The sequence below is a fragment of the Ursus maritimus genome, unplaced genomic scaffold (assembly GCF_017311325.1).
Source record: "Ursus maritimus isolate PB19 unplaced genomic scaffold, ASM1731132v1 scaffold_19, whole genome shotgun sequence".
Classification (NCBI taxonomy): domain Eukaryota; kingdom Metazoa; phylum Chordata; class Mammalia; order Carnivora; family Ursidae; genus Ursus; species Ursus maritimus.
Genome location: NW_024424341.1, coordinates 47,454,230 through 47,476,410, shown reverse-complemented (window position 1 = coordinate 47,476,410; position 22,181 = coordinate 47,454,230). Strand labels below are relative to the sequence as shown.

At 46.1% G+C, this 22,181-nt stretch overlaps 3 protein-coding genes across 3 annotated transcripts in view; 1 reads left to right on the top strand and 2 right to left on the bottom strand.

The window, feature by feature from the left end:
• LOC103672925 (zinc finger protein 160-like) overlaps nt 1-13,853 on the bottom strand; it is a 100,893-nt gene extending 87,040 nt beyond the window's left edge. The window contains exon 1 of the mRNA XM_040632916.1: nt 13,807-13,853. The gene's annotated coding sequence lies outside the window, so the exon portion shown is untranslated. The remainder of the gene's footprint in view (nt 1-13,806) is intronic.
• Nucleotides 1-20,245, bottom strand: part of LOC103672905 (zinc finger protein 665-like) — a 26,029-nt gene extending 5,784 nt beyond the window's left edge. The window contains 4 exon segments of the mRNA XM_040633066.1: nt 10-544; nt 13,820-13,902; nt 14,617-14,743; nt 20,059-20,245. Coding sequence (XP_040489000.1) covers nt 10-544; nt 13,820-13,902; nt 14,617-14,743; nt 20,059-20,166 — 853 coding nt within the window. The 5' untranslated portion in view covers nt 20,167-20,245.
• Nucleotides 1-22,181, top strand: part of LOC103657337 (zinc finger protein 91-like) — a 686,132-nt gene that overhangs the window by 397,500 nt on the left and 266,451 nt on the right. The gene's annotated exons all lie outside the window — the stretch shown is intronic.

The window sequence follows — 22,181 nt, the reverse complement described above, 5'->3', positions numbered from 1 at the left end:
AGTCTTTACATTTGTAGGGTTTCTCGCCAGTATGAATTCTGTGATGCTGAGTAAGGCTTGAGTCATGGTTGAAGGCCTTGCCACATTCTTTACATTTATACGGTTTCTCTCCAGTATGGATTCTGTGATGCTGAGTAAGGCCTGAGTGGTGGTTAAAGGCCTTGCCACATTCTTTACATTGGTAAGGTTTCTCTCCAGTATGGATTCTGTGATGACTAATAAGGTGTGAGCGCTGGGTAAAGGCTTTGCCACATTCTTCGCATTTGTAAGGTTTCTCTCCATTATGAATTCGGTGATGTTCGGTAAGGCTTGACTGCTGGTTAAAGGCCTTGCCACATTCTTCACATTTGTAAGGTTTCTCTCCAGTATGAATTCGCCTATGTCTATTTATTGATGAGCAGACCTTAAAGGTTTTACCGCATTCTTCACATCTGTACGGTTTCGCTCCAGTATGAATTCCCTGATGTTGAGGTAGTGATGAGTGCCAGTCAAAGTCTTTGCCACATTCCTTAAAAACGTAACTTTTCTCGCCAGTATGGATTGTCTTAGGTATATTCAGTCTTGATGATTGACTAAACATGTTCCCAGGTTTTTTACATCCAAATGGGTTTTTCCCCACATGAATTCTCTGATGATCGCCGACATTGGAGGACTGGTTAAGAGCATTCACACATTCATGGTAAGGATTCTCTCCCATATTCATACTCTTATTTGTAATAAGGTTAGAGTTTTGATAAAAGACTTCCCCACATTTATCACATTCATAATGGTTTCCTGGAAAATGAGCCCTCCGATGTTTATTAACATTTGAGCTCTGGTTAAGTGTTTCCTCAGATTCAGTGCATTGAGCAATTCTGTCACCATTGAAAATACTCTGGTCACTCTGTAGGGTCGACTCCTCGGTGAAGCACCTCTCTAGTGGAGCCCTCTCAGCACTTTGTTCTTCACTTTTAAATCTCTGATTTTCGGAAATATTTGCCTGAACAGTCAATCCAACCCTTTTTTCGAAATGGTTCAAATAATTATTTTCAGCATGGACTAGGTAACTCTCTAGATTTTCCAGATTGTCTTTCCCTAAATATTTATGTTTGCATATTTGCTTTGAGATTTTACTTGCAGAATCACACTGGTTTTTGGAAACAGCTGACTTAAAAAGGGAGGTTTTCCAAAATGTTTTATGTCCTTCACCATTTGGGACAGTGAGATTCTTATTATGGGCAGTTGTCTGAGTTTGGATATGTCCTTCATGACATCTTTGATACCCTTCACTCTTCCCATCATTGTCCCGGTCTATCATTAAGTGTAAATCCTCAACGTCACTACTTTTGTGTCTACCCATTGACACTTTTTGGAAAGAAGCTTCTATGCTCGGCTTTGGCATGAAGCTCTGGATGTCATGTGAAGATGTGGCTGAAAGATATCAAATAAGAGAAAAGTAAAATCATTCCACTTACTACTCTCAGATGAATATACTGATGACTTCTAATATACAACCTGAGAATCAGTCAGAGAACATCGGCAAGACGGCTGAGAAGGAACCATTAGGACTTCATTCCCCCATGGACACACAAACTCACACACAACGTACTGACCACATAGCCTAACAGACAGTTGTGTAGTATTGTCATGCTGAAGCACACATCACTTTCCCATACCTCATAAAATCAGGAAAAGTTCCATATGAGCCCAAAATTTGCAGAACGGAGGAAATTTAAACATACAACAGAAACGGACAAAATAGGAAATAGCAAAAATTAGAAAATATCAACAATTGGGAGAGTTGGTTTTCAACAGAAATGGACAAAATAGGAAATAGCAAAAATTAGAAAATATCAACAATTGGGAGAGTTGGTTTTCAACAGAAATGGACAAAATAGGAAATAGCAAAAATAAGAAATATCAACAATTGGGAGAGTTGGTTTTCAACGAAGATCAACAAAATTAACAGACCTTTAATAAAATCAGGTAAGAATGAAAGAAGACCAGGCGCCTGGGTGGCTCAGTCGGTTAAAGATCTGCCTCAAGCTCAGGTCATGACCCCAGGGTCCTGGGATCAAATCCTGCATCGGGCTCCCTGCTCAGGGGGGAGTCTGCTTCTCCCTCTTCCTCTGCCCCTCCCCTCTACTCATGCTCTCTCTCTCCCTCTCTCTCTCTCAAATAAATAAATAAAATCTTTAAAAAAAAAAAAAGAATGAAAGACCAACTAAAATCGGAAGTGAAGACGTGAACGACATGTAACTGATACCACAGAAACACAATAAGCGGTGACAATGGGTAATTATATGCCAAGAAATAGAGACCAAAAATGTTCATAAATTTCAAAAAGATATAAGCTACCTGGCAGACTCCATCATGAAGAAATATTTAAGAAGTCACAACTGGGGCGCTTGGGTGGTGCAGGCAGTTAAGCGTCTGCCTTTGGCTGGGCTCATGATCTCTGGGTTCTGGGATCGAGTCCCGCATCGGGCTCCCTGCTCTACGGGGAGCCTGCTTTTCCCTCCGCCTGTCGCTCACCCTGCTGGTGCTCTCTCTCTCTCTCTCTCTAATAAATAAATTTTTAAAATCTTAAAAAAACTAAAATAAAAAGTCACAACTGATCTGCAACTACTAATTAGATTGAAAAAGTAATCAAAAACTCCCAACAAAGAAAAGTCCTGTGCCAGATGAATTCACTGGATAATTCAGAGATTTAATGAGAAAGTACTTCAAATCTCTTCCCACATTTTTAGGGAGTGAACAGAAGGGAAATTATCAAAACACTCTCTGTGACACCAGCATTACTAGGTTATCAAAGACAAGGGAAGACCTCCAAGCAGAGAAGTCTACGAACTACCACCTATAGTCATGCAAAGTTCACGATAAAATAAAGCCAACTGAACCAAAAGCATATTTACCATTTTACAACATAATTAACAGGGAATTCTTCCGGGATTCACGGGTGTTTTAACAACTGAAAAACTATAGGGGCACCTGGGTGGCTCAGTCAGTTAAGGGTCTGCCTTCGGCTCAGGTCATGATCCCAGGGTCCTGGGATCGAGTCCTGCATCGGGCTCTTTGATGGGGGGGAGCCTGCTTCTCTCTCTGCCTGCTCTGCCTGCTTGTGTGCTCTATTTCTCTCTCTCTCTCTGACAGATAAATATAGATAGGTAGATGATAGATAGATAGATAGATAGATAGATAAAATCTTTTAAAAAAATACATGGAAAACTATAAATTTAAGGCTCCACATTAACGAAGATGAAAAATGACAATCATATTGATACAGAACAAGAATATGAGCATATTGGCCAACATTTCATTATTAAAAACACTCAGTAAAGTAGGAATAAAAGGAAACCACCTCAATCTAATAAAGGCCATTTATGTATGAAAAGCTGAAATCTAACATATTTAACAGGAAAAGACTGTAAGCTTCTCCTGTCTGATCAGAAATAAGGTAATGAAGGGACTTCACCACTTTCATCCAACGCAGTACTGGATATTCTAGTCTGAACAAATAGGCAAGAAAAATACATAAATGGAATCCAAACTGGAAAGGAAAATGCAAATTTATCTGTTTACAGATGACATGATCTACAAAAAACCCTAAAGAATCCTTATTTCTTCTTTTGTTATTTTGTGGTCATTACTAGTATTACTTATTTCTACTAAGTTTTTCTACCAGACACTCCATTTTCAAAATTTTTTATGCTATAAATGCTTGAGTTAAGTTGCTTTTTTCAACTTTTTTTCTCCTCTTTTTTTTTTCTTTCTTAGAAGTAGTTTCCACGCCTACCATGGAGCCTAAACAGCTCCCCGAGTCCTGAACCCAAGACCCTGAGATCAAGACCTAAGCTGAGATCAAGAGTCAGATGCTTAACCGACCGAGCCACCCAGGCGCCCGCAACCTTTCTTCTTAACATTACAAGACAAGGAACTAGAAAAAAAAAAACTTAGCTGAAATTCAGTGAAGGAAGGAAATAACAAAGACATATCAGAAATAAACAAACTAGAGACTGTAATAAATAATAATATAATGTTGAAATTAATGCCTGGATTTTCCAAAAAATAATCAAAATTTTACTACATTACCTAAGAATAAAGGAGGGAAGTCTCAAAAAGCAAAATGAGAAATGGAACAGAAAACACAACAGATAGCTACAGAAATATGTAGTGTGATAACAGATTGCTATAAACACACACTAACAAATCAGAGAACTTAAAAAAAAAACAAGATAATTCCTAAAAATACATAAGTTACCAAGATTGAAATATGAATCTTAAATCCAAGAAATAGGTCTTCTCAGACCAATAACAAGAATGAAAGTTGAATGCGGAATAAAAAAACAGCACAGAAAAACCCAAGACCACATACCCTCACTGGTTAATTCTATCAAACATTAAAAAAAATAATAATAATGACAATCTTCATCAAAATTCTACAAACAGTGGAATGGTGGGAAAACATTCAAAATCATTTTATGAAGCCCAGCATTATTACCCTGGTACCGAAGTAGGAGAAACACAATGCAGGAACAAAAAAGTCTAGATTATTCCATACAGGTGTTGCTGCTGGTTTTCTACGGACATCCATTTGCATAAATGGTTCTCCATCACAAGCGTCGCTCCTATCTGGCACCATACAATACCACTGACCATATCCCCTCTGCTGTGTCCTTCAACCCCATGACTTACTAATTCCAGAACTGAGAGCCTGTACCTTCCACTCCCCTTTACCCAGTTTGCCCCTCTTCCCTCTCCATTCCCCTCCAGTAAATAGCAGTTTGGGTTTTCTGTTTTGTTTTGTTTGTAATGGATCTGTTGCTGCTTTTTGTTGTTGTTTCTTGCCATTTATGACAATGTGCGTAGACCTAGAAAGTTCTGTGGTACTGAGATACATGAGGCAAAGAAAGACCAATACCGTATGATTTCACTTACAGGTGCAATCTAACGAACAAACGAGCGAACAGATAAAAGCAGAAACAGACCCATAAATATCTGTTTCATTTTGAATAAGGTCCATGGATAATTCCAAGAAGTATAAAAATTCCATGTTGCACACATTCTCTGATGGAGTAAGTTTGCCTGTAACAATCCGCGGCAGAAGACAGAGGGCTCCCAGATTAAGGTCCCGGGATCTCACAGCTCATGACACATCAAACAGCTTAACCTTCTTCATCACACTGATTCCATTTCACTTGCCAGCTGCCCACCCCCAGCTGATACACGTAGACGCCGCCGGCCACGCGGTGGGTTTGTGTCTCATCTGTGAGACCCTGAGCATAGGAAACACCAGCATCTTGAAGGAGCGTACGGCACACCTTCCCGAACCTTTACCATAGGAGGAGACATCTCTGTTCTCCTCTACAGTAAACAAATCTGTCCTCTACCCAAGGGCAAGATAGTATCACTATATTCCAAAGCTTTTTAATACACGTACATCAGAGGAACGACAATTAAGAACAGAAACTTCCAATGCCTCTATCCTTAACACACGGAGAAACTTAAAACCATAGACTATCTCCCAACGATATCCACCACTCGGTTTGACCGCAGCTTGGCTTCTGCCTAATTTCCCCCTCCGTACACCACCTTGTGTCAGATTGACTAATTAACCGGACACAGGATCTGGGATCAAATCTATCCAGTTTGGGTCGCCTGGGTGGCTCAGTTGGTTAAGCGTCTGACTCTTGATTTTGGCTCATCTCAGGGTCATGGGGTCAGGTCCCTCAACAGACTCCGTGCTCAGGGCTCTGCACAAAGTCTGCTTGAGATTCTCTCCCTCTCCCCATCCCACCCCCCCCCACCCTGTGCTCGCACGTTCTCTCTCTGTAAAATAAATAAAACTAAAAATAAATATAAATAAATGAATAAATAAAATAATAATAAATATAAAATAATGTATGAAAAGCTGAAATCTGATATATTTAACTGGCCTGTAACTAGCAGGATACAATGCAGAAGACGTGGGTGAGCTGTAGCGTTCGCTTCTGCACTGTCCCTGTGGGTCTTGCACTCAACCAGGTTAACAAATCCCAGTACCCATGAAGGTCTACCTTAAGTTCCCGTAGCGAACTTCCTAAGGGAGATGGGTGAAGAAACATCTAAACCGTGTGAAAGCACACAACGTACACATATCCGACGAGAGGATTTTGTGCTCCCAACCAACGCACGGCAGGTCCTGGCAACAGTGGAACCATGGCTCATGACGGGGACAGGGCTGAGAACTGGGAAGCACACAGGAATTAGGGGACAGGTGCTCACCACCCATCAACGGGGAATATTATAAAGAGCAACACAGACACAGAAGATGAAGGGGATTTTGCAAAATGAAGGAGAGGTGGTCACAATGACAAAAGCACTTTGGGTGGCTCTGAACTTCACGGATGAAGACCTGGAGGAAATGTTGGTCTTGTGACTACAGCTGACCGACCCTTTGTGCCTGGAGCGGATGAAAATCACCGGACCGCTGATCCGGATCATGAGCTCACGGCACGACTTCAAGGAATAGTAACGACGCCGCACAGAGCAAATGTATGATTTTGGTAAGACCTCCAGAACAGTACCCGAAATACGTTTTCTTCATGATCTGCTGCTGCTCACTTGGTAGTGAACACAGAGGGAAATTTAAAAGTCAATGAACCTGGAAGCTGATACTCTAACCTCCCTCCAAACGGAGTCCCTAGGGCTAACATGAATGGTCCGGAGGATAAGAAGACCCACCTGTACCACAATGGCCACCCCTGGCCACTCTGTAAACATACCAAAGAAGCGTTCATCCAACATCATGGCAGACATCTTTTTACCCAAAAGCTGTCACTGTGGGTGGGGCCTCTTTAGAGACAATGTCCAATGACTTGAGTATACTCGTGCATTAGGCAATAAAGTCTGTAAAACTTAACTTACTTCCAGTGAAGAAAGGAGAGAGAGAACGGTAAACCGGCTATCAGTTTGCCAAGATTCTGACCACAATCTACAACAAGTAAATGACTGCTACTGCCAATGGCCTCTGGACGCCATTCTGCTACAGGACGTAGGAATAATCATTCATCCGAGCAAAGAGGTGCATGGAGGGTTTTGACATGAAAAGTGACATTGGATGTATGGTCCTGGGAGATTGCTTAATACCACTAGAGGCACGAAAAGATGGAGACAAATCACAGGAGAGGTCTGCTCAAAGACTGCGGTGCCATTAACCCATGTGAAGAAAGTTAGGGGCGCCTGGGGGGGCTCAGTCGGTTAAGCGTCTGCCTTCGGCTCAGGTCATGATCCCAGGGTCCTGGGATCGAGCCTCGCATCGGGCTCCCTGCTCGGCGGGAAGCCTGCTTCTCCCTCTCCCACTCCCCCTGCTTGTGTTCCCTCTCTCGCTGGCTCTCTGTCAAATAAATAAATAAAATCTTAAAAAAAAAAAAAAAAGAAATGTCTAGTTAAAGCACATGAAAAGCAAGCACAATATAACATTTCCAGAATACACTTCAATTCGTTAGCCATGTGGGGAAAAAAAGAAAAAGAATAGAACACCTCAGTCACTACACAAACTAGAGAACATTGATTTTTAATACACTTCTGATCGATATTGTAAAGATAATTATATTTTTAGAAAAACACAGATTCTATCTCTGTGGTCATAGTATATGAGAAATTTCTAAAAATGATAAAGAAACACTAACCACAAAGGGTGAAATGACAAACCGGATCACATTAGGAACTTCTCTGCATCACAAGCTCAAGAGACAGAAACAGAGGCAGAGTGGGAGAGGAGACAAAGGACTCATTCTCATAATACATATAGAACCACAAAGCCCCCCCAAAAAGATACCGAAATAGAAAAAATAGTCACGGTAACCCACTAGACACTCTGAAAAAGAGATTATCCAAAGGTTAATGCCCAAATCTGTAGTAACAAGAAGTAACAACAACAAAAAAGCAAATACAACCACGACTTTGTGACATCATATAACGAACAGGAGCTCAACGTCAAAATCACAGAAATCACCACGTTTTGGAAAGTATGTGGGTACGCTAGAAATCCCGTACGCCGCTGGTGGATGTGAAAATGGGTACAAGTGATTGGGGAAGAGTCTGGTAGTATCTCGTAAAGCTGAACAGATCTAAACATATTTCCCAACAATCCTGTCACATAAACACCCGGCAGATGTGTGCGTGTTTCACGAAAGACAAATTACCGGTTTTCCAAGTACTATTCTTGACAGTCCTGCACTGAGAAACACCCCTCCCGTTAACAGAATGATGCGATCACTTGATATTCCCACAATGGAATCCTACTGATCAATTCTAAAGAACGAAGGACAGCAACCCGCAGGAACACAGATCAACTCACAAACAGAAAGAAAGAAAAAGCTAAATCCAAGGGGCGCCTGGGTAGCGCAGTTGTTAAGCGGCTGCCTTGGGCTCAGGGCGTGATCCCAGCGTTATGGGATCGAGTCCCACATCGCGCTCCTCCGCTGGGAGCCTGCTTCTTCCTCTCCCACTCCCCCTGCTTGTGTTCCCTCTCTCGCTGGCTGTCTCTATCTCTGTCACATAAATAAATAAAAAATCTTAAAAAAAAAAAAGAAAGAAAGAAAAAGCTAAATCCAAGAGTTCCCACTGCCTGATCACATTTACAGAAAGTACAATATGAGCACAGCGATCTCTTGCCCTACATGTTAAAAGAGTGCAGAGCTTTGGGGAAAGTTACCGAGGAGCTGGAGGGGAAGGGAAGAGCACAAATAATACTGTTTTCTTGACCTCAGGGGCTTATAGAGATGGGATCGGTTTGTGAAATTCCATGGCGCGGTTCACTTACGTTCTGTACGTGTGACTTGACATTAAAAAGTACTCAACATGGGGAGCCTCTCTGGCTCAGTCTGTGGAGCATGCAACTCTTGATCTAGGGGTTACGAGTTCGAGCCCTGCGTTAGGGGTAGATAGACGTTGCTAGGAAATGGGGTCTTTAAAAAAAAAAAAAAAAGATGTTGACCTGCTAATCTTAAAAATAAAAATAAAATAAAAAATTTTTTTAAATACTCAAAAGCAAAGACACAGATGTGAAAAGGTAAGTGTCATAGAGTACACATAGTGACAAGGTGAGATTAAATGTAGGAAGGACTGGGTTCGTATCCCAGCGGGGCCTCCAAAAAAATAAAAATAAAAAAAATAAATGTAGGAAGGACTAGATTTTCAAAGCATGCTTTAATTTCTAGCTAAAGCAATTTGGTACTGAGTTCACAGAAAAGAAGGAAATGCAGAATTATTTTCTTAAAATGCCTGTAGGAAAACACAAGAAACAAATTTTTAAAAAATACAGAGGGTGTTAGGAAAAACATAAAAATGTGGTATATCCAAGCCCTACTATCTCCATTAGAGGTTTTTTTTTTTTTTAGTTATTTTTTTTAAAAGATTTTATTTATTTATTCGACAGAGATAGAGACGGCCAGCGAGAGAGGGAACACAAGCAGGGGGAGTGGGAGAGGAAGAAGCAGGCTCATAGCGGAAGAGCCTGATGTGGGGCTCGATCCCATAACGCCGGGATCACGCCCTGAGCCGAAGGCAGACGCTTAACCGCTGTGCCACCCAGGCGCCCCTCCATTAGAGTTTTAAACATAAATAAACCAAATGTTCCTGGTAGCACTCAACTTTGCTTCACTGTATTCCACTGGAATTTTCCTAGGGATAGAACTAAACCCTGAGGATGACATTGAAAAAAAGAAAACAAAACAAAACAAAACAATCCATATAGTGATAACCAACCAACCGGCATGGCAAAATAAATATTTTATTGAATAATCTTTAAAACTAAATGAGTTTGTCACTATTACGAGTAGTGCTATTTGTCAAGATCTAAATGTACACGATTTCGTCTACGGACAGACCACGCTGAACACGCCTGATCTTGTCTCAACGTACAGGATTTCAATACTCTATCTCATGGAAAACAAACATAATTTATGTTTCTGTGTGTACTTATACACAATACGTAAACATATACATATACATACATGTACATAGGGAAACATTTATTTTTAGCCCACGAGACATAACAAATATTTACCACAGGGGGTGACGTCATATTTATAATTTTTATCTTCATTTTTAAATGTCTCAAAAGTTTCAGAAATATTTCATTGCTTGATTAATCCAATTTTATATTTGAAATGGTTTGAAGGATTACTTTTAACATGCACTAGGTGACTTTCCGGAATTAACAAACATCCTTTCAGAAAATACATATGTGTTTTTAGACAACGGATTTGGGTCCTTGCGTTCAAAGACATCGTTCGGCAAATGTGACTGACTCAAGGTGGGGTTTCCCCCAATTGTTGTACATCCTTGATCTCTTCTGGCAGTAAGATTTCATTATGGGTAAGTGTCCCAGTTTGGTTATATCCACCATGACATCCGTCCTGCCCCTCATTACTTGCCCCCATCACCTTCCCAGTCATTCACTAAGTGTGAATACTCAGGTGTTCCCACCCTGGGGTATGTCTGCATACCCTTCCACGGAACGAATCTTCTTTGCTTGTCTTTTTTTTTTTTTTTTTTAAGATTTTATTTATTTGACAGAGAGAGAGACAGCCAGCGAGAGAGGGAACACAAGCAGGGGGAGTGGGAGAGGAAGAAGCAGGCTCATAGCGGAAGAGCCTGATGTGGGGCTCGATCCCATAACGCCAGGATCACACCCTGAGCTGAAGTCAGACGCTTAACCACTGTGCCACCCAGGCGCCCCCATTCTTTGCCTGTCTTTACCAACAAGCTTAAGGTGTCGTGGAAAGACACAACTACAAGATTTAAAATAAGCTATCCCACTTCCTGAAGTCAGGCGTGCATATATGTTAACATGCTAATGTGCAAAATTAATATCCATCCTAGGACAGCAGCAGAACGGAGAAATAGGAAGCTTCAGGACTTTGCTCCTCCGTGGAGACAAGAACAGATTTGACAAAAGTAAATTACCTTATAGAATGTTCCAGAAGCCAGCTAGGAGAACACAGCACCCCCAGACAAGGACAAATGACAAAGAGCCACATGGAAGAGACAAGGGAAGTTTGTGACACTTGCCCCCAGCAGCGGCTCACCCTCCCTGACACTCCACGGCAACTCTGTGAGAAAACTCTTCCCTCCCCTCAGGAGAGAACAAACGAGCTGCCTACATGGTCATGATGTGGGTTCTTTTCAGCTGCCTGAGGGCCTTGTTTCTGTCACGCATGACATGGGAGGCACAGGGAATGAGAGCGCCATCCGGATGCGCTGTGTTGGCTGCTCAAAGGTGAGCCTTTGTTCAAACAATAGAGAGACTACAGAGCTGAGACAGACAGAGGGAGGTATCACGCATTCTAAAGTAACCCCACTTTCTTAAACTGGGAAATCACAAAAACCCAGACAAGACAAATGCCCAGAACATGCGTGACAGACCCCAGAATTACTATTATTTGTGTTCTCCTAAAGCAAGCAAGTCTGTAACTCTGGGCCCACGGGCTGTTTTTTAAATTCCCCCAAATCACCGAAAGCTCACAAGGTACACAGAGAAAGAGAAATATGTGTTCCCATCAGAGGAACGACATGAATCTCCAAAACTGGCCTGACGTTAATAAAGACTTCTTAATTGCCAACAAACAAACAATTAATTGCCTGACAAAGAATTCTAATAACCATCCTAAAGCTCACGGAGGAAGAAGAGAAAACGGGGAACTACGCGGTATCAGGAAAAGTACGCATGACCAAAATGGAAACCCAAAGAAACAGGAAGTATAACAATAATGAACTAGAAATTGGGAGCCAAAGAGTACAATCACTGAATTTGAAAACACACTAAGTGGTCAGCAAGTGATTTGACCAAGTAGAAAAAGAATCAAACAACATAAAGACCCCTGGTTTGAAATTCTTTTTTTTTTTTTTAAAGATTTTATTTATTTATTTGACAGAGATAGAGACAGCCAGCGAGAGAGGGGACACAAGCAGGGGGAGTGGGAGAGGAAGAAACAGGCTCATAGCGGAGGAGCCTGATGCGGGGCTCGATCCCAGGACTCTGGGATCACGCCCTGAACCGAAGGCAGATGCTTAACCGCTGTGCCACCCAGGCGCCCCCCTGGTTTGAAATTCTATGTTGAGAGGAGCAAAGAAATACGTGGGAAAGGACGGAGTCTAAGGGACTCGTGGGACACCAACAAGTGGTCCAATATGTACACTAAGGGGACCCCATAAGGAGAGAGTGACCTACGTGGAAAAAAGACACAAATTTGCTCAGTAAATTCTAAAAAGGATAAATCAAGGACTGAGCCCCGCATCAGGGCTCCCTGCTCAGAGGGGAGCCTGCTTCTCCCTCTGCTGCCCCTTCCCCTGATTGTTCGCACGCGCCAGTACTCCTTCTCTCTCTCTGTTAAATAAAATCTAAAAAAAGAAAAAAATTTCAGATACATTTTGAGGAAAGTAAAAGAAAAACCCAATGATTAATTTTCCCTGAAGTAAAATTACATTTATGAACAATTTTTTTGTTTTTTTTTTAAATACGGGGATTTTACAGGCGCCTGGGTGGCTCAGTCGGTTAAGTGTCTGCCTTCAGCTCAGGTCATGATCCCAGGGTCCTGGAATCGAGGCCCACATAGCAGGGAGCCTACTTCTCCCTCTGCCTCCCTCCCTCCTTCTCTCTGTCTCTCATTAATAAATAAAGAAAATCTTCTAAAAAATATGGGGATTTTACTAATTATCTACCTCACTTCTTATAAAGCACATGCCCATGTCCTGTCAGAACTTCTGATCTAAAAACTGAGAGCTCAATCTCGTATACAACGAATAAGAAAGTGAAAACACACAGGACAAAGTCACAGGAGATGCCTATCACACAAGACGAAAGTAGAAAATGATCCAGTTGTTAAGAAATAAGGTAACAACTGAGAATTTATTACAGGATGTGAGTTCTAAGGTCTGAATGTTCTAGTTCTCCTGCGGCATTAACTTAGGTAGGCATTCTAGGATACAAACAGATACACTACATTATTTCACCACTGAGGAATGGAAAACAGAGTGGTAATTTCTAATTTCAGTTCATACAAAGAAAAACTAACTTTTCAAGTGAAATAAAGGGTTAGATTTTCATATTTTCGGGAGGTGCTTTTTTGCTGATGAAATTACTGAGTCTCAATTTTGTACAATTAAGATTAAACCTTCCGTAACACTGGAAAGCATAAACCAGAAAACATGGGATGTCTGTCTCCAGTGTTCCCGGGATTTCTGCACCCAACCCAAGATGCCTATAATTACGCTGACACACTTTTTACACGAGGCAAACAGAATTTAGAAAGGGCTTAGCAAGGGGCAGCTGGGTGGCTCAGTCGTTAAGCATCTGCCTTTGGCTCAGGTCATGATCCCAGGGTCCAGGGATTGAGCCCCCATCCTGCTTGGCGGGAAGCCTGTTTCTCCCTCTCCCACCCCCTGCTTGTGTTCCCTCTCTCTCTCTTCAAAAAATATAATAAAATCTTAAAAAAAGAAAAGAAAGGGCTTAGAGTAGAGTTTCTCAGAAATAGGGAGATTTTTGCAGGGCCCTCACAGCAATATGGAAGCTCTCAGATAATGGAGGCCCTCCCACTCCAAGGAGAGTCTCCTACCCTCCCTGTGCATGTGATGGACCATCACTGGAGCTGAAGGAGAATCCCTAGAGAGCTTGATAATGTTGGCTAGCAGATGTCCCTCTGTGAGAGGGAAAAAAATAGAAGTAGGTTTCTCAGGATTATTTCCATTCCAGGAAAGCTACTGAAACCACATTTTAAGGTCATCGTCCTCCTTCACTTTTGCACCTCACCTCTGCCATCTGCTTCATTCATTGCCACCTACCTGAGTGGATGACTACTGTCTTCCTTCTCTTCAGATCCCAAGGCTCCTTCTTTTGCTCCAAACAGGAGACCAGGTCTGGCTTTGACGCAATGAGACCTGGTTATTAGAAAAAAGGAATGAATATGAGTACTGCTGGAGATGATCAACCCAATATCGTGCTCAGTGAAGAAGACAGGACATCTGTAGCATCTAGAAAATGACTTCCCAAATGCTCCTGACCAACAGCTCTTTAGAAGACACAGGAGGCACTTCCAATGTTCACATCCTGACCTCCACCTCCACGTACCAGACAATAAGGAGTGGAGATTGGAGCAGATGTGGGCAGTACCATTTTTAGCCACTCACTGTTTAGGGTGCCACTAATCTACAGAAATGATGCTGTTCCCTTAAGGAAGGAGAAGGTAAAGCTGAAAAAGGACACAACATGAAGACTTTTCTCTACCTCTACAAACCCCTACTGATTTTCCTCACTGCCTGGATCTGAATTCCAGTCATTCATGGGGGAACCTTCCAAGAGACAGTCCACCGGAAAGAATGAGAGGCGCCTGGGTGGCTCAGTGGGTTAAGCGTCTGCCTTTGGCTCAGGTCATGATCTCAGGGTCCTGGGATCAAGCCCCACATCTGGCTCCTTGCTCAGCAGGAAGTCTGCTTCTCTCTCTCCTTCTGCCCCACTCCTCCGCTCAGGCTCCCTCTCTCGCTTGCTTGCTCTCTCTCTCTCTCTAATAAACAAAATCCTAAAAACAAAACAAAAATAAAGGAAGAATGAAACCCCGAGTGGGGCTTGGGAAATCTGGAAGGAGTCATCCTCACCCAAGAACAGGAGGTGTCCGTAGTTCTCCAGCATCACGTCCCTGTACAGTTCCCGCTGCGTGTGGCTCAGGCATCGCCACTCCTCCTGGGAGAATTCTATGGCCACGTCCCCGAATGTCAGGAGTCCCTGCAAGAAATACCACAGTCACCAAGTGGCCATCAACAGAGTTCACAGTGGTACCTAAGATCAAGAGGGAGTTAGTGTCACCAGCTAGACCCACGACCTGACTTTTACTGCTCACCTGCTAGGACCCTCCGACCTGTGTCCCACATTTTACTTAACCTCTTGTTTCCGCCTTATCTTTTACTTTATTCAAAACCCCCCACGGCCAGAGTCTCCTAAGAGAGAAACAGAAACTATGCAACAAAGGGTACTGACTGCCCTGAGGAAGAGCTTGGCCCTGCCCAGTTTGAGCTTAACCCCAATGACACCTACGCAGAAGGATCACGGAGTAACCGTGGAATGACCTAGCTCCCTTTATGTCACTATAGTATTAAACTCTCCACCCGAGGAGGAGCACAAAGCTCATTTACATACGTGCAAAGCAAGTAGAAAAGTGTTTTCTGGAGGCACCTGTGCCACCCTATGCCCAGCTCTACGTAAGATGACAAGGCGCCACTTTCTGAATATCCACCCTAACCCCATGCGATAGGAAACCATTCCCCCTTGCTCTGCGTCTCCTTTGGAAGTTACTCTGCCTGCGGTCTCCTTATTTGCTGCAAATCCAGTTTCCTTGGTGTCACAATCCCATGTGGTGTGGTTTCTCTCTGATTCCCCAAGGAGTGAACTCCTTTCAGCCGAGTTTTATTAGAACTGGTTCTGGCTCAGGTGAGTTTCCTCCTTGAGGCATGAAGATAATTTCTAACACAGTAATATGCTCTAATGTGTTCTCTACGTTGGAGGCAAGAGGATGGCATATGATCCAGAAAACCACTATAAATACCGTGTATTCATCCGAGATAATTTGTAAAATGAAGGCATCGACAGAGGCATAGCAAATTATTAAGTACTGAATTTATATCCTACATTATAGGTTGTGTCTTTTTTTTTTTTTTTTTAAGATTTTATGTATTTGAAAGAAAAGGAGAGAGAGTGCAAACAGGGTGGTAGGGGCAGAGGCAGAGGGAGAAGCGGACTCCCGCGGAGCAGGGAGCCCGACGTGGGACTCGATCCCAGGACCCTGCGACCATGACCTGAGCCGAAGGCAGACGCTTCCCCGACTGAGCCACCCAGGCGCCCCTAGATGCATCTACTTCTTAGGTGGACTATTTCAGTGGGTTACACACGTACCGATCACATTCTAAAGTGACAGAATTTCACAACAGTGCGCTGGCGATGTGAAAATGCAGACTCCGTTCAGGAGTCCTGGGGTTCAATGGGAGTCCGCACTCCTAACAAGGCAGCAGCCTGTGCGCCAAGGGAAACATTTCTGAATAACAGAGGTAGAACCCATGGCAAGAGTTCTCGGAGGACTCGGGACTGAGTGGCTTTTATAACAGTTACAGGTCCTACTGGAAGGGCAAGAAAGCCAAGCGTCCTGTCTCAGCACTTCCTCCTTCCTAGAGAGCATCGAACAGTTTTTCATCAATTCACGGAAAATACGTACTAGCACTCTAGAGAGCAAACACATTATTACTATTATGAGAAGATTTTGTCAAACATCCAGGAGCATGGAAGGGATCAGGTTTTCACCCAGGTTGTCTGACCTAGAGTCGATCTAAAGTGACGCGCAGGTCAGCACACAGAGAGGACCCTCAAGCGGTGTTCACAGCAGGTGCCGAAGCTGAGAAGAACGAGGGAAACGAGAAGGGATCCACACTCCTCTACCATCTTACACTCGCGTGCCCAAGCGCCCCTTCAGAAAGTAGCTACACCCACGTGAAAAGTTACCGAGTGCAGAACTGTCATGGGGACTAATTCAAGAAACATCTTCAATGACATGACACTTAAAAATCTCTTTGTGGGGGCGCCTGGGTGGCTCAGTCGTTAAGCGTCCACCTTCGGCTCAGGTCATGATCCCAGGGTTCTGGGATCGAGCCCCACGTTGGACTCCCTGCTCAGCGGGAAGCCTGCTTCTTCCTCTCCCACTCCCCCTGCTTGTGTTCCCTCTCTCGCTGTGTCTCTCTCTGTCAAATAAATAAAATCTTAAAAAAAAAAAAAAATCTGTGGAGTGCAGCAGCTCTTTCTGCCCACGGGTCCTGTCCCCCTGCTTTAATAAACCACAATTTTGCACCCAAAAAAAAAAAAAAAAAAATCTCTTTGCGGAGGATGATGCTTCTGTCTTTTATTCACACTGTCAACACAAACACACTCAATGATACAAATAAAAGAGCTATTGTTTCTGAGTCTCCTCTGAGGAGGGCTAGAAGCAGGAAAACGTTCACCGTTGGCCAGAAGGCCGACTGACCTAGAGCCTGCAGAGTTCGAATGAGGGCTGGCTGCTGCGTTCTTACAGGGTCTTGGGACGGCCTGGACGTCTCACCCATAGTTAATATCGAACAGAGTAAGCACCAGAGAAATCCTGCAAAAGCAGTTTTACAAGTAGAAATGCAAAGAAACACTTAGGATCTGCTACTCCCTGCGTTTCCCCTCCCCCGTGCACACCCCGCAGGTAACTAGCAGCTTCCCGCAGCTGAAGTGCCTCTTTCTCTGCTCCCAGGTCCTGTCCCCATGCTTCTTCAATGACATTACTAACTGGTGCCTTCAAATGTCTCATGAATTCCTTAACTGTTGTGCCCAATACCCCACAACATAGTATCTCACGGAAACTTTCGTTTCAATCATTTGTGCTCTAATTCACTCAAGTTTTAAGACCCTCACACATGTTAAATACAAAGAGGTAAATAGAAGTGTATGTTTGTGACATGAGTGTGGAGTAAAAGAAAACCCTATGGGCTAGGGGCGCCTGGGTAGCGCAGTCGTTAAGCGTCTGCCTTTGGCTCAGGGCGTGATCCCGGCGTTGTGGGATCGAGCCCCACATCAGGCTCCTCCGCTGTGAGCCTGCTTCTTCCTCTCCCACTCTCCCTGCTTGTGTTCCCTCTCTCGCTGGCTGTCTGTCAAATAAATAAATAAAATCTTAAAAAAAAAAAAAAAAAAACCCTATGGGCTAGAGGGCTGAGTGATTTAGAACCTCCAGGCCCGGAAGTCACTCTAGTGCACGAAGGCGAGTGTCTTCACTGTCCAGGGGAAGCTGATGTCATGTGGGCCAGGAGCCGAAGGTCACGAAAGAATTCTTGAGATAGTTTCACTGCCAAATGTGTTTTCTGTTAAGTAGGCTCTATGCCCAGAGTGGAGCCCAACGTCGAGAAGCTTGAACTCAGGACCCCGAGATCAAGAGCGAAGCTGAGATCGAGAGTCAGACTTAACCCCCTGAGCCACCAAGGTGCCCTAACCCTAACCTGTGTTTAGTAAAACTTGGTGGCAGGGCCTGTGGGCAGAAAGAGGTGCAGTGTGATTGCGAGGAGTGACTGCTTGCGCACTTTTAAGTTAGTGGGGATAGAGATGAAGGAGTTTGTAGAGGGATTTTCATATGTTATGGTAAAGAGGACTTACAGGATTTTGGAGGTCTGGCCTCTGTCAAGTTAAGGATGCTTTTTTTTTTTTCCCCTAGCTGCAAGTAGTAGGGAATTTCATTTTCTCTACATGTCTTTTGCCTTTGTTCTCATCAGAAACTACAAGCAAAAGGAGAAAGAAGTCTCCAGTTTAAATGGGACAGTTTCTGCACATTTCTCGTAAATCCATCTAAGATCCTTACAAATGATAAGGGGGGAAAATATGAACAATATAGGGGAGAAATCGGGCAGAGAGCACCAAGCCAATAAAAGGTAACATTAGCTGTAAGGAAAGAAATTGGTATCAGTGCCTAATGATGTGGGAAAGAAAGGCAGAAGAAAAATGATCATATTTCCTGACTATGTACAGCCCGCTGACAAGTCCTTAAACAGGCAGAGTGACATTCCTCTACAGACGTTGACACTTTGCTAAGGGCAAAAGGCCATCTTAGCCCAACCCCCAAGACCCTGTAGGCCTACTTCAACATACAAAAATTCCTTTGGAAACTTCCTGTAACTCTAACAGCCCCCCACACCCCTCCCAAGATACATGTTGGCAATCATCCCCCAAGCATATAACCCACCGATATACATCTGACGGGTCTCATGACTCAGGTTTTATTAGACGGTAATAAACCACCTTTTCCCAACAATAGCCAGCCCCCTCAAGGTCCTGGAAACCTTGCTTCCAAAATTCCTTGGAGATTTATGCTACCCCTAACCCCCTCCCAACTTGAAAGTATGTCATGGGCCACTCCTCATGACCCCAGGGCAGCTCTTTCTGCCCAAGGGTCCTGTCCCCGTGCTTTAATAAAACCACCTTTTTGCACTAAAGATGGGTCAAAAACTCTTTCTCGGCCATTGGCTTTGAACTCTAATTTTCCTACTACACCCAAGGCACACCGAAGGACCTGTTATTACTGGTGTGTTCTCCTGGGCCCCAAACAGTGTATCAGAATATAAACCGAATTATGAGCATACAGCTGATTTGTAGAAACTCCGATCACGGATACTTTCCATGTCCTGTAATATCTAGTATTTCTTAAATAAAATATCTTTTTCACATTCTAAAGAGCAAGGGTCCCCCTTTTTTCCCAGAACATTCAGAGTTAGCCTGGTCCTCATATTCACCCTGTATATTTGTGCATTCTTAATCCTGGTCTACACGGAACTGATACAGCAACCAATTCGGGCCTAAATGGGAATTGGCGTCCTTTAATGCTACCCCAGGACCCGGACCCCATCAGCAACAGGAACCCTGGACTCAACATTTTCCCCTGGGAAACTGTCACCAAGGGAGTATTCTAGTACTTGCAGGACTTATTCAAAGTGGCAACTGATGGGGTGCCGGAGTGGCTCTGTCGGTGAAGCGTCTGCCTTCAGCGGGGTCAAGATCTCCAGGCCCCGGGATCCATCCCAGCATCGGACTCCCTGCTCAGCCAGCAGCAGGCTTCTCCCTCTCCCTCTGCCCTCCCCCACCCCCCGCTTGCTCGCTCTCTCTTTCTCTCTCAAATAAATAAAGTCTCAAAAAACAAACAGGTGCCGGGGAGTGGAGGTAGGGACGCGGGCCAGGCAGGGGCTGAGGGCTGGGAGTTTGGGTGGAAGCGGGTGGCGAGAATGAGAGATCGAAGGGGAGACTGGGGAGCACGGGACAGGAGGGCCAAGCTGCGCGGCTGGGGAGCCCAGACGCAGGCGGCTGGCCCTCTACCGGCTCCAGCGCGGTCCTTTGTCCCTTCCTACGCGATGCCCCGCTTTCCCCAGGGGAGCCGTGGGGCCCGCGGAGGTCGACGAGCGCTGCCTAGAGCCCGGGGCCTCTCCTTCCCGCCGCCGCCGCCGCCCGGCAGCCGAGAGCCGCGGCCCAACCACCCGCCGCGCTGGCGGGGCGCGTACCTGATGCACTAAGGCTGCAGCGGGCGCGGCCCGGTGGGCACGGTGCGCGGGGCCGCGCTGGCCACGCTCAAGGTCGGCGCCATCCAGCCGCACATCGTGCAGGTGCATCCCTTGTCCACGGACTCCGCGCCCGAGGAGCGCCAGACCATCCTGCAGGCCTCCGAGGCGGCGGCGCTGCGCAGCTCCGGCCGGGAGGGCTTCGGGCCGCGGGCCCCGCGCCTCTGCGGGTGCGCGGCCGGGCGGGGCGGCTCCGCCTCTGTCGCTGCTCGGCCGGCCCTAGCGCCCGCACACCTGGCTTCCCCGGGCCCTGGCCGCCGCCGCTGTCCCCCGGGCTGGCCGGCCGGAGACGGGATCTGGGTGGGGTCGCCGGCTTCCGCTCTGCGCTCCGGAGCCCCCGGGGCCGGTCGCGGCCCTGCCGGAAGCGCGCGCTCCCGCTCGGCTGCGGAGCGCGCCTTCCCCTCCCGCGCTGGGCCCCGCGTTACTCGAGAGGTCAGCAAGCGTGTGCGCGGAGGGCTTCCAGCCCCGCCCTCGCCAGGCCAGGCCAGGCCAGGGGAACCGGGGGTGCAGACAGTCAGTACTAGGCCCTCCAGGGCCGGGGGAGGGGAGGAAGGCCCCGCCGACCCCGCCCCCTGGCCGGGGCCCAGCTCTCAGCGGCGTTGCACGCCCGCAGCCACGGCCGGCGGGTGGGGGGCGGCGGCGGCCCGGTCCTCATTGGTATTCGGCCACTCGGAGGCCTGGATGGCTCCAGCGGAGCGCGGGGCGGCTGGGCGGCCGCTGGGACCGCGGGCGGGAAGGCGGCCGGGAGGCCGGGAGGCCGGGGCGGAACTGGCCCGGGCCCCGCAGCTGCGCCGGCCTCCCAGGCGGGCCGGGGCCCCGCGCGCCCCGCGACCGCTCCCGCCTGCCCGGACCCGATCTTGTAAAGCGATTAGCACTTTCCTCCCTTGCTCCGCTCCTGCTCGAAGACCTCCGTTTCCCCTAAACCCGGCCGGGCACTCCTGCTCTCTCGTCCCTGTCACCGGAGGTCCCGGCAGCGGACATTCTCGTCCCGTCCGCTCCCTGTCCCCCTTCGCACACGGTGGACGTGCCACCCAGTCTCAGTCCCCAAGGGCCTGGGGCCGGGCCTCCGCCTGCCTTTCTCTTCCCCGCGGCAGCGCCAGGCCGGGTGGGGCCGGGAACGGGCCCCCCGCGGTCTCCCAGTTAGGTCCGAGTGGAATGTGCAGATTCATTCTCCCGTGGAGAACAGGTGGCCCCGAGATTAGGCCCTTTTTGTTCTTTGTGTTTTATTTTGAAACTGTACTTAGAGCTCTTATATGAAAAGGGGAGGGGCGGGGAGAGAGCTGTCCCAGTCACCCTTATGTGCAAATGTCTTCTTACACCTGTATCAGAGAGAAGCTGGAAGGTGGTGAAAAAGGACATAGAGGAGGAAGGAGTGAGGACGGAGGTGGGGATGGGGGCCCCCAAACAGCCCACACTAATGTGCGACTCTCCAGGCCTCTCCTCGAGGTCTGGGCCCCAGGGTCTGCTCTTCACGTGGCCTGTCCATTGGTCTTACAGCCGAGAGTGGGGAGGGGAGCGGGTGGGACTTGAGGGCGAGGCCTGGAGGCAGAGGGGCCCAGGCACCTGGGGCCAGGGGCTGCTTCTGTGGGTGGGAAAGCAGACAGAAAAGAGGAAGCCCTTGGTGATTCCAGCACCCTCAGGCCCAGCCCCCTTGACTTTTCCGGATTGGGAACTGGATTTTATACTATGGATTTTATAGCATTTTCAAATATTTCAAGATTGTCAGAGTTGGAAAGACCTTGGAGATCCACCAGTCCCCGCCCCCTGGACCCCTTCCACCCACAGGTAGCAAGGTTCCCAAACTGAAAGGGAAAGGAAGGGAGGAAAGGGAGAAAGAAAGAGAGAAAGAGAGAAAGAGAGAAAGAGAGAAAGAAAGAAAGAAAGAAAGAAAGAAAGAAAGAAAGAAAGAAAGAAAGGGAAAAGAATCACACACTGCCAGGTAGGAACAGTCCAGAACTAGAACAAGGTCAACTCCCAACTCAGTGTTGTTTGCACTACACCGCAATGCCTCCCAATCTCTGGTCAATTATTAAGATTTCTTTTCCCATGGGGCCTGCCAAAGGCTG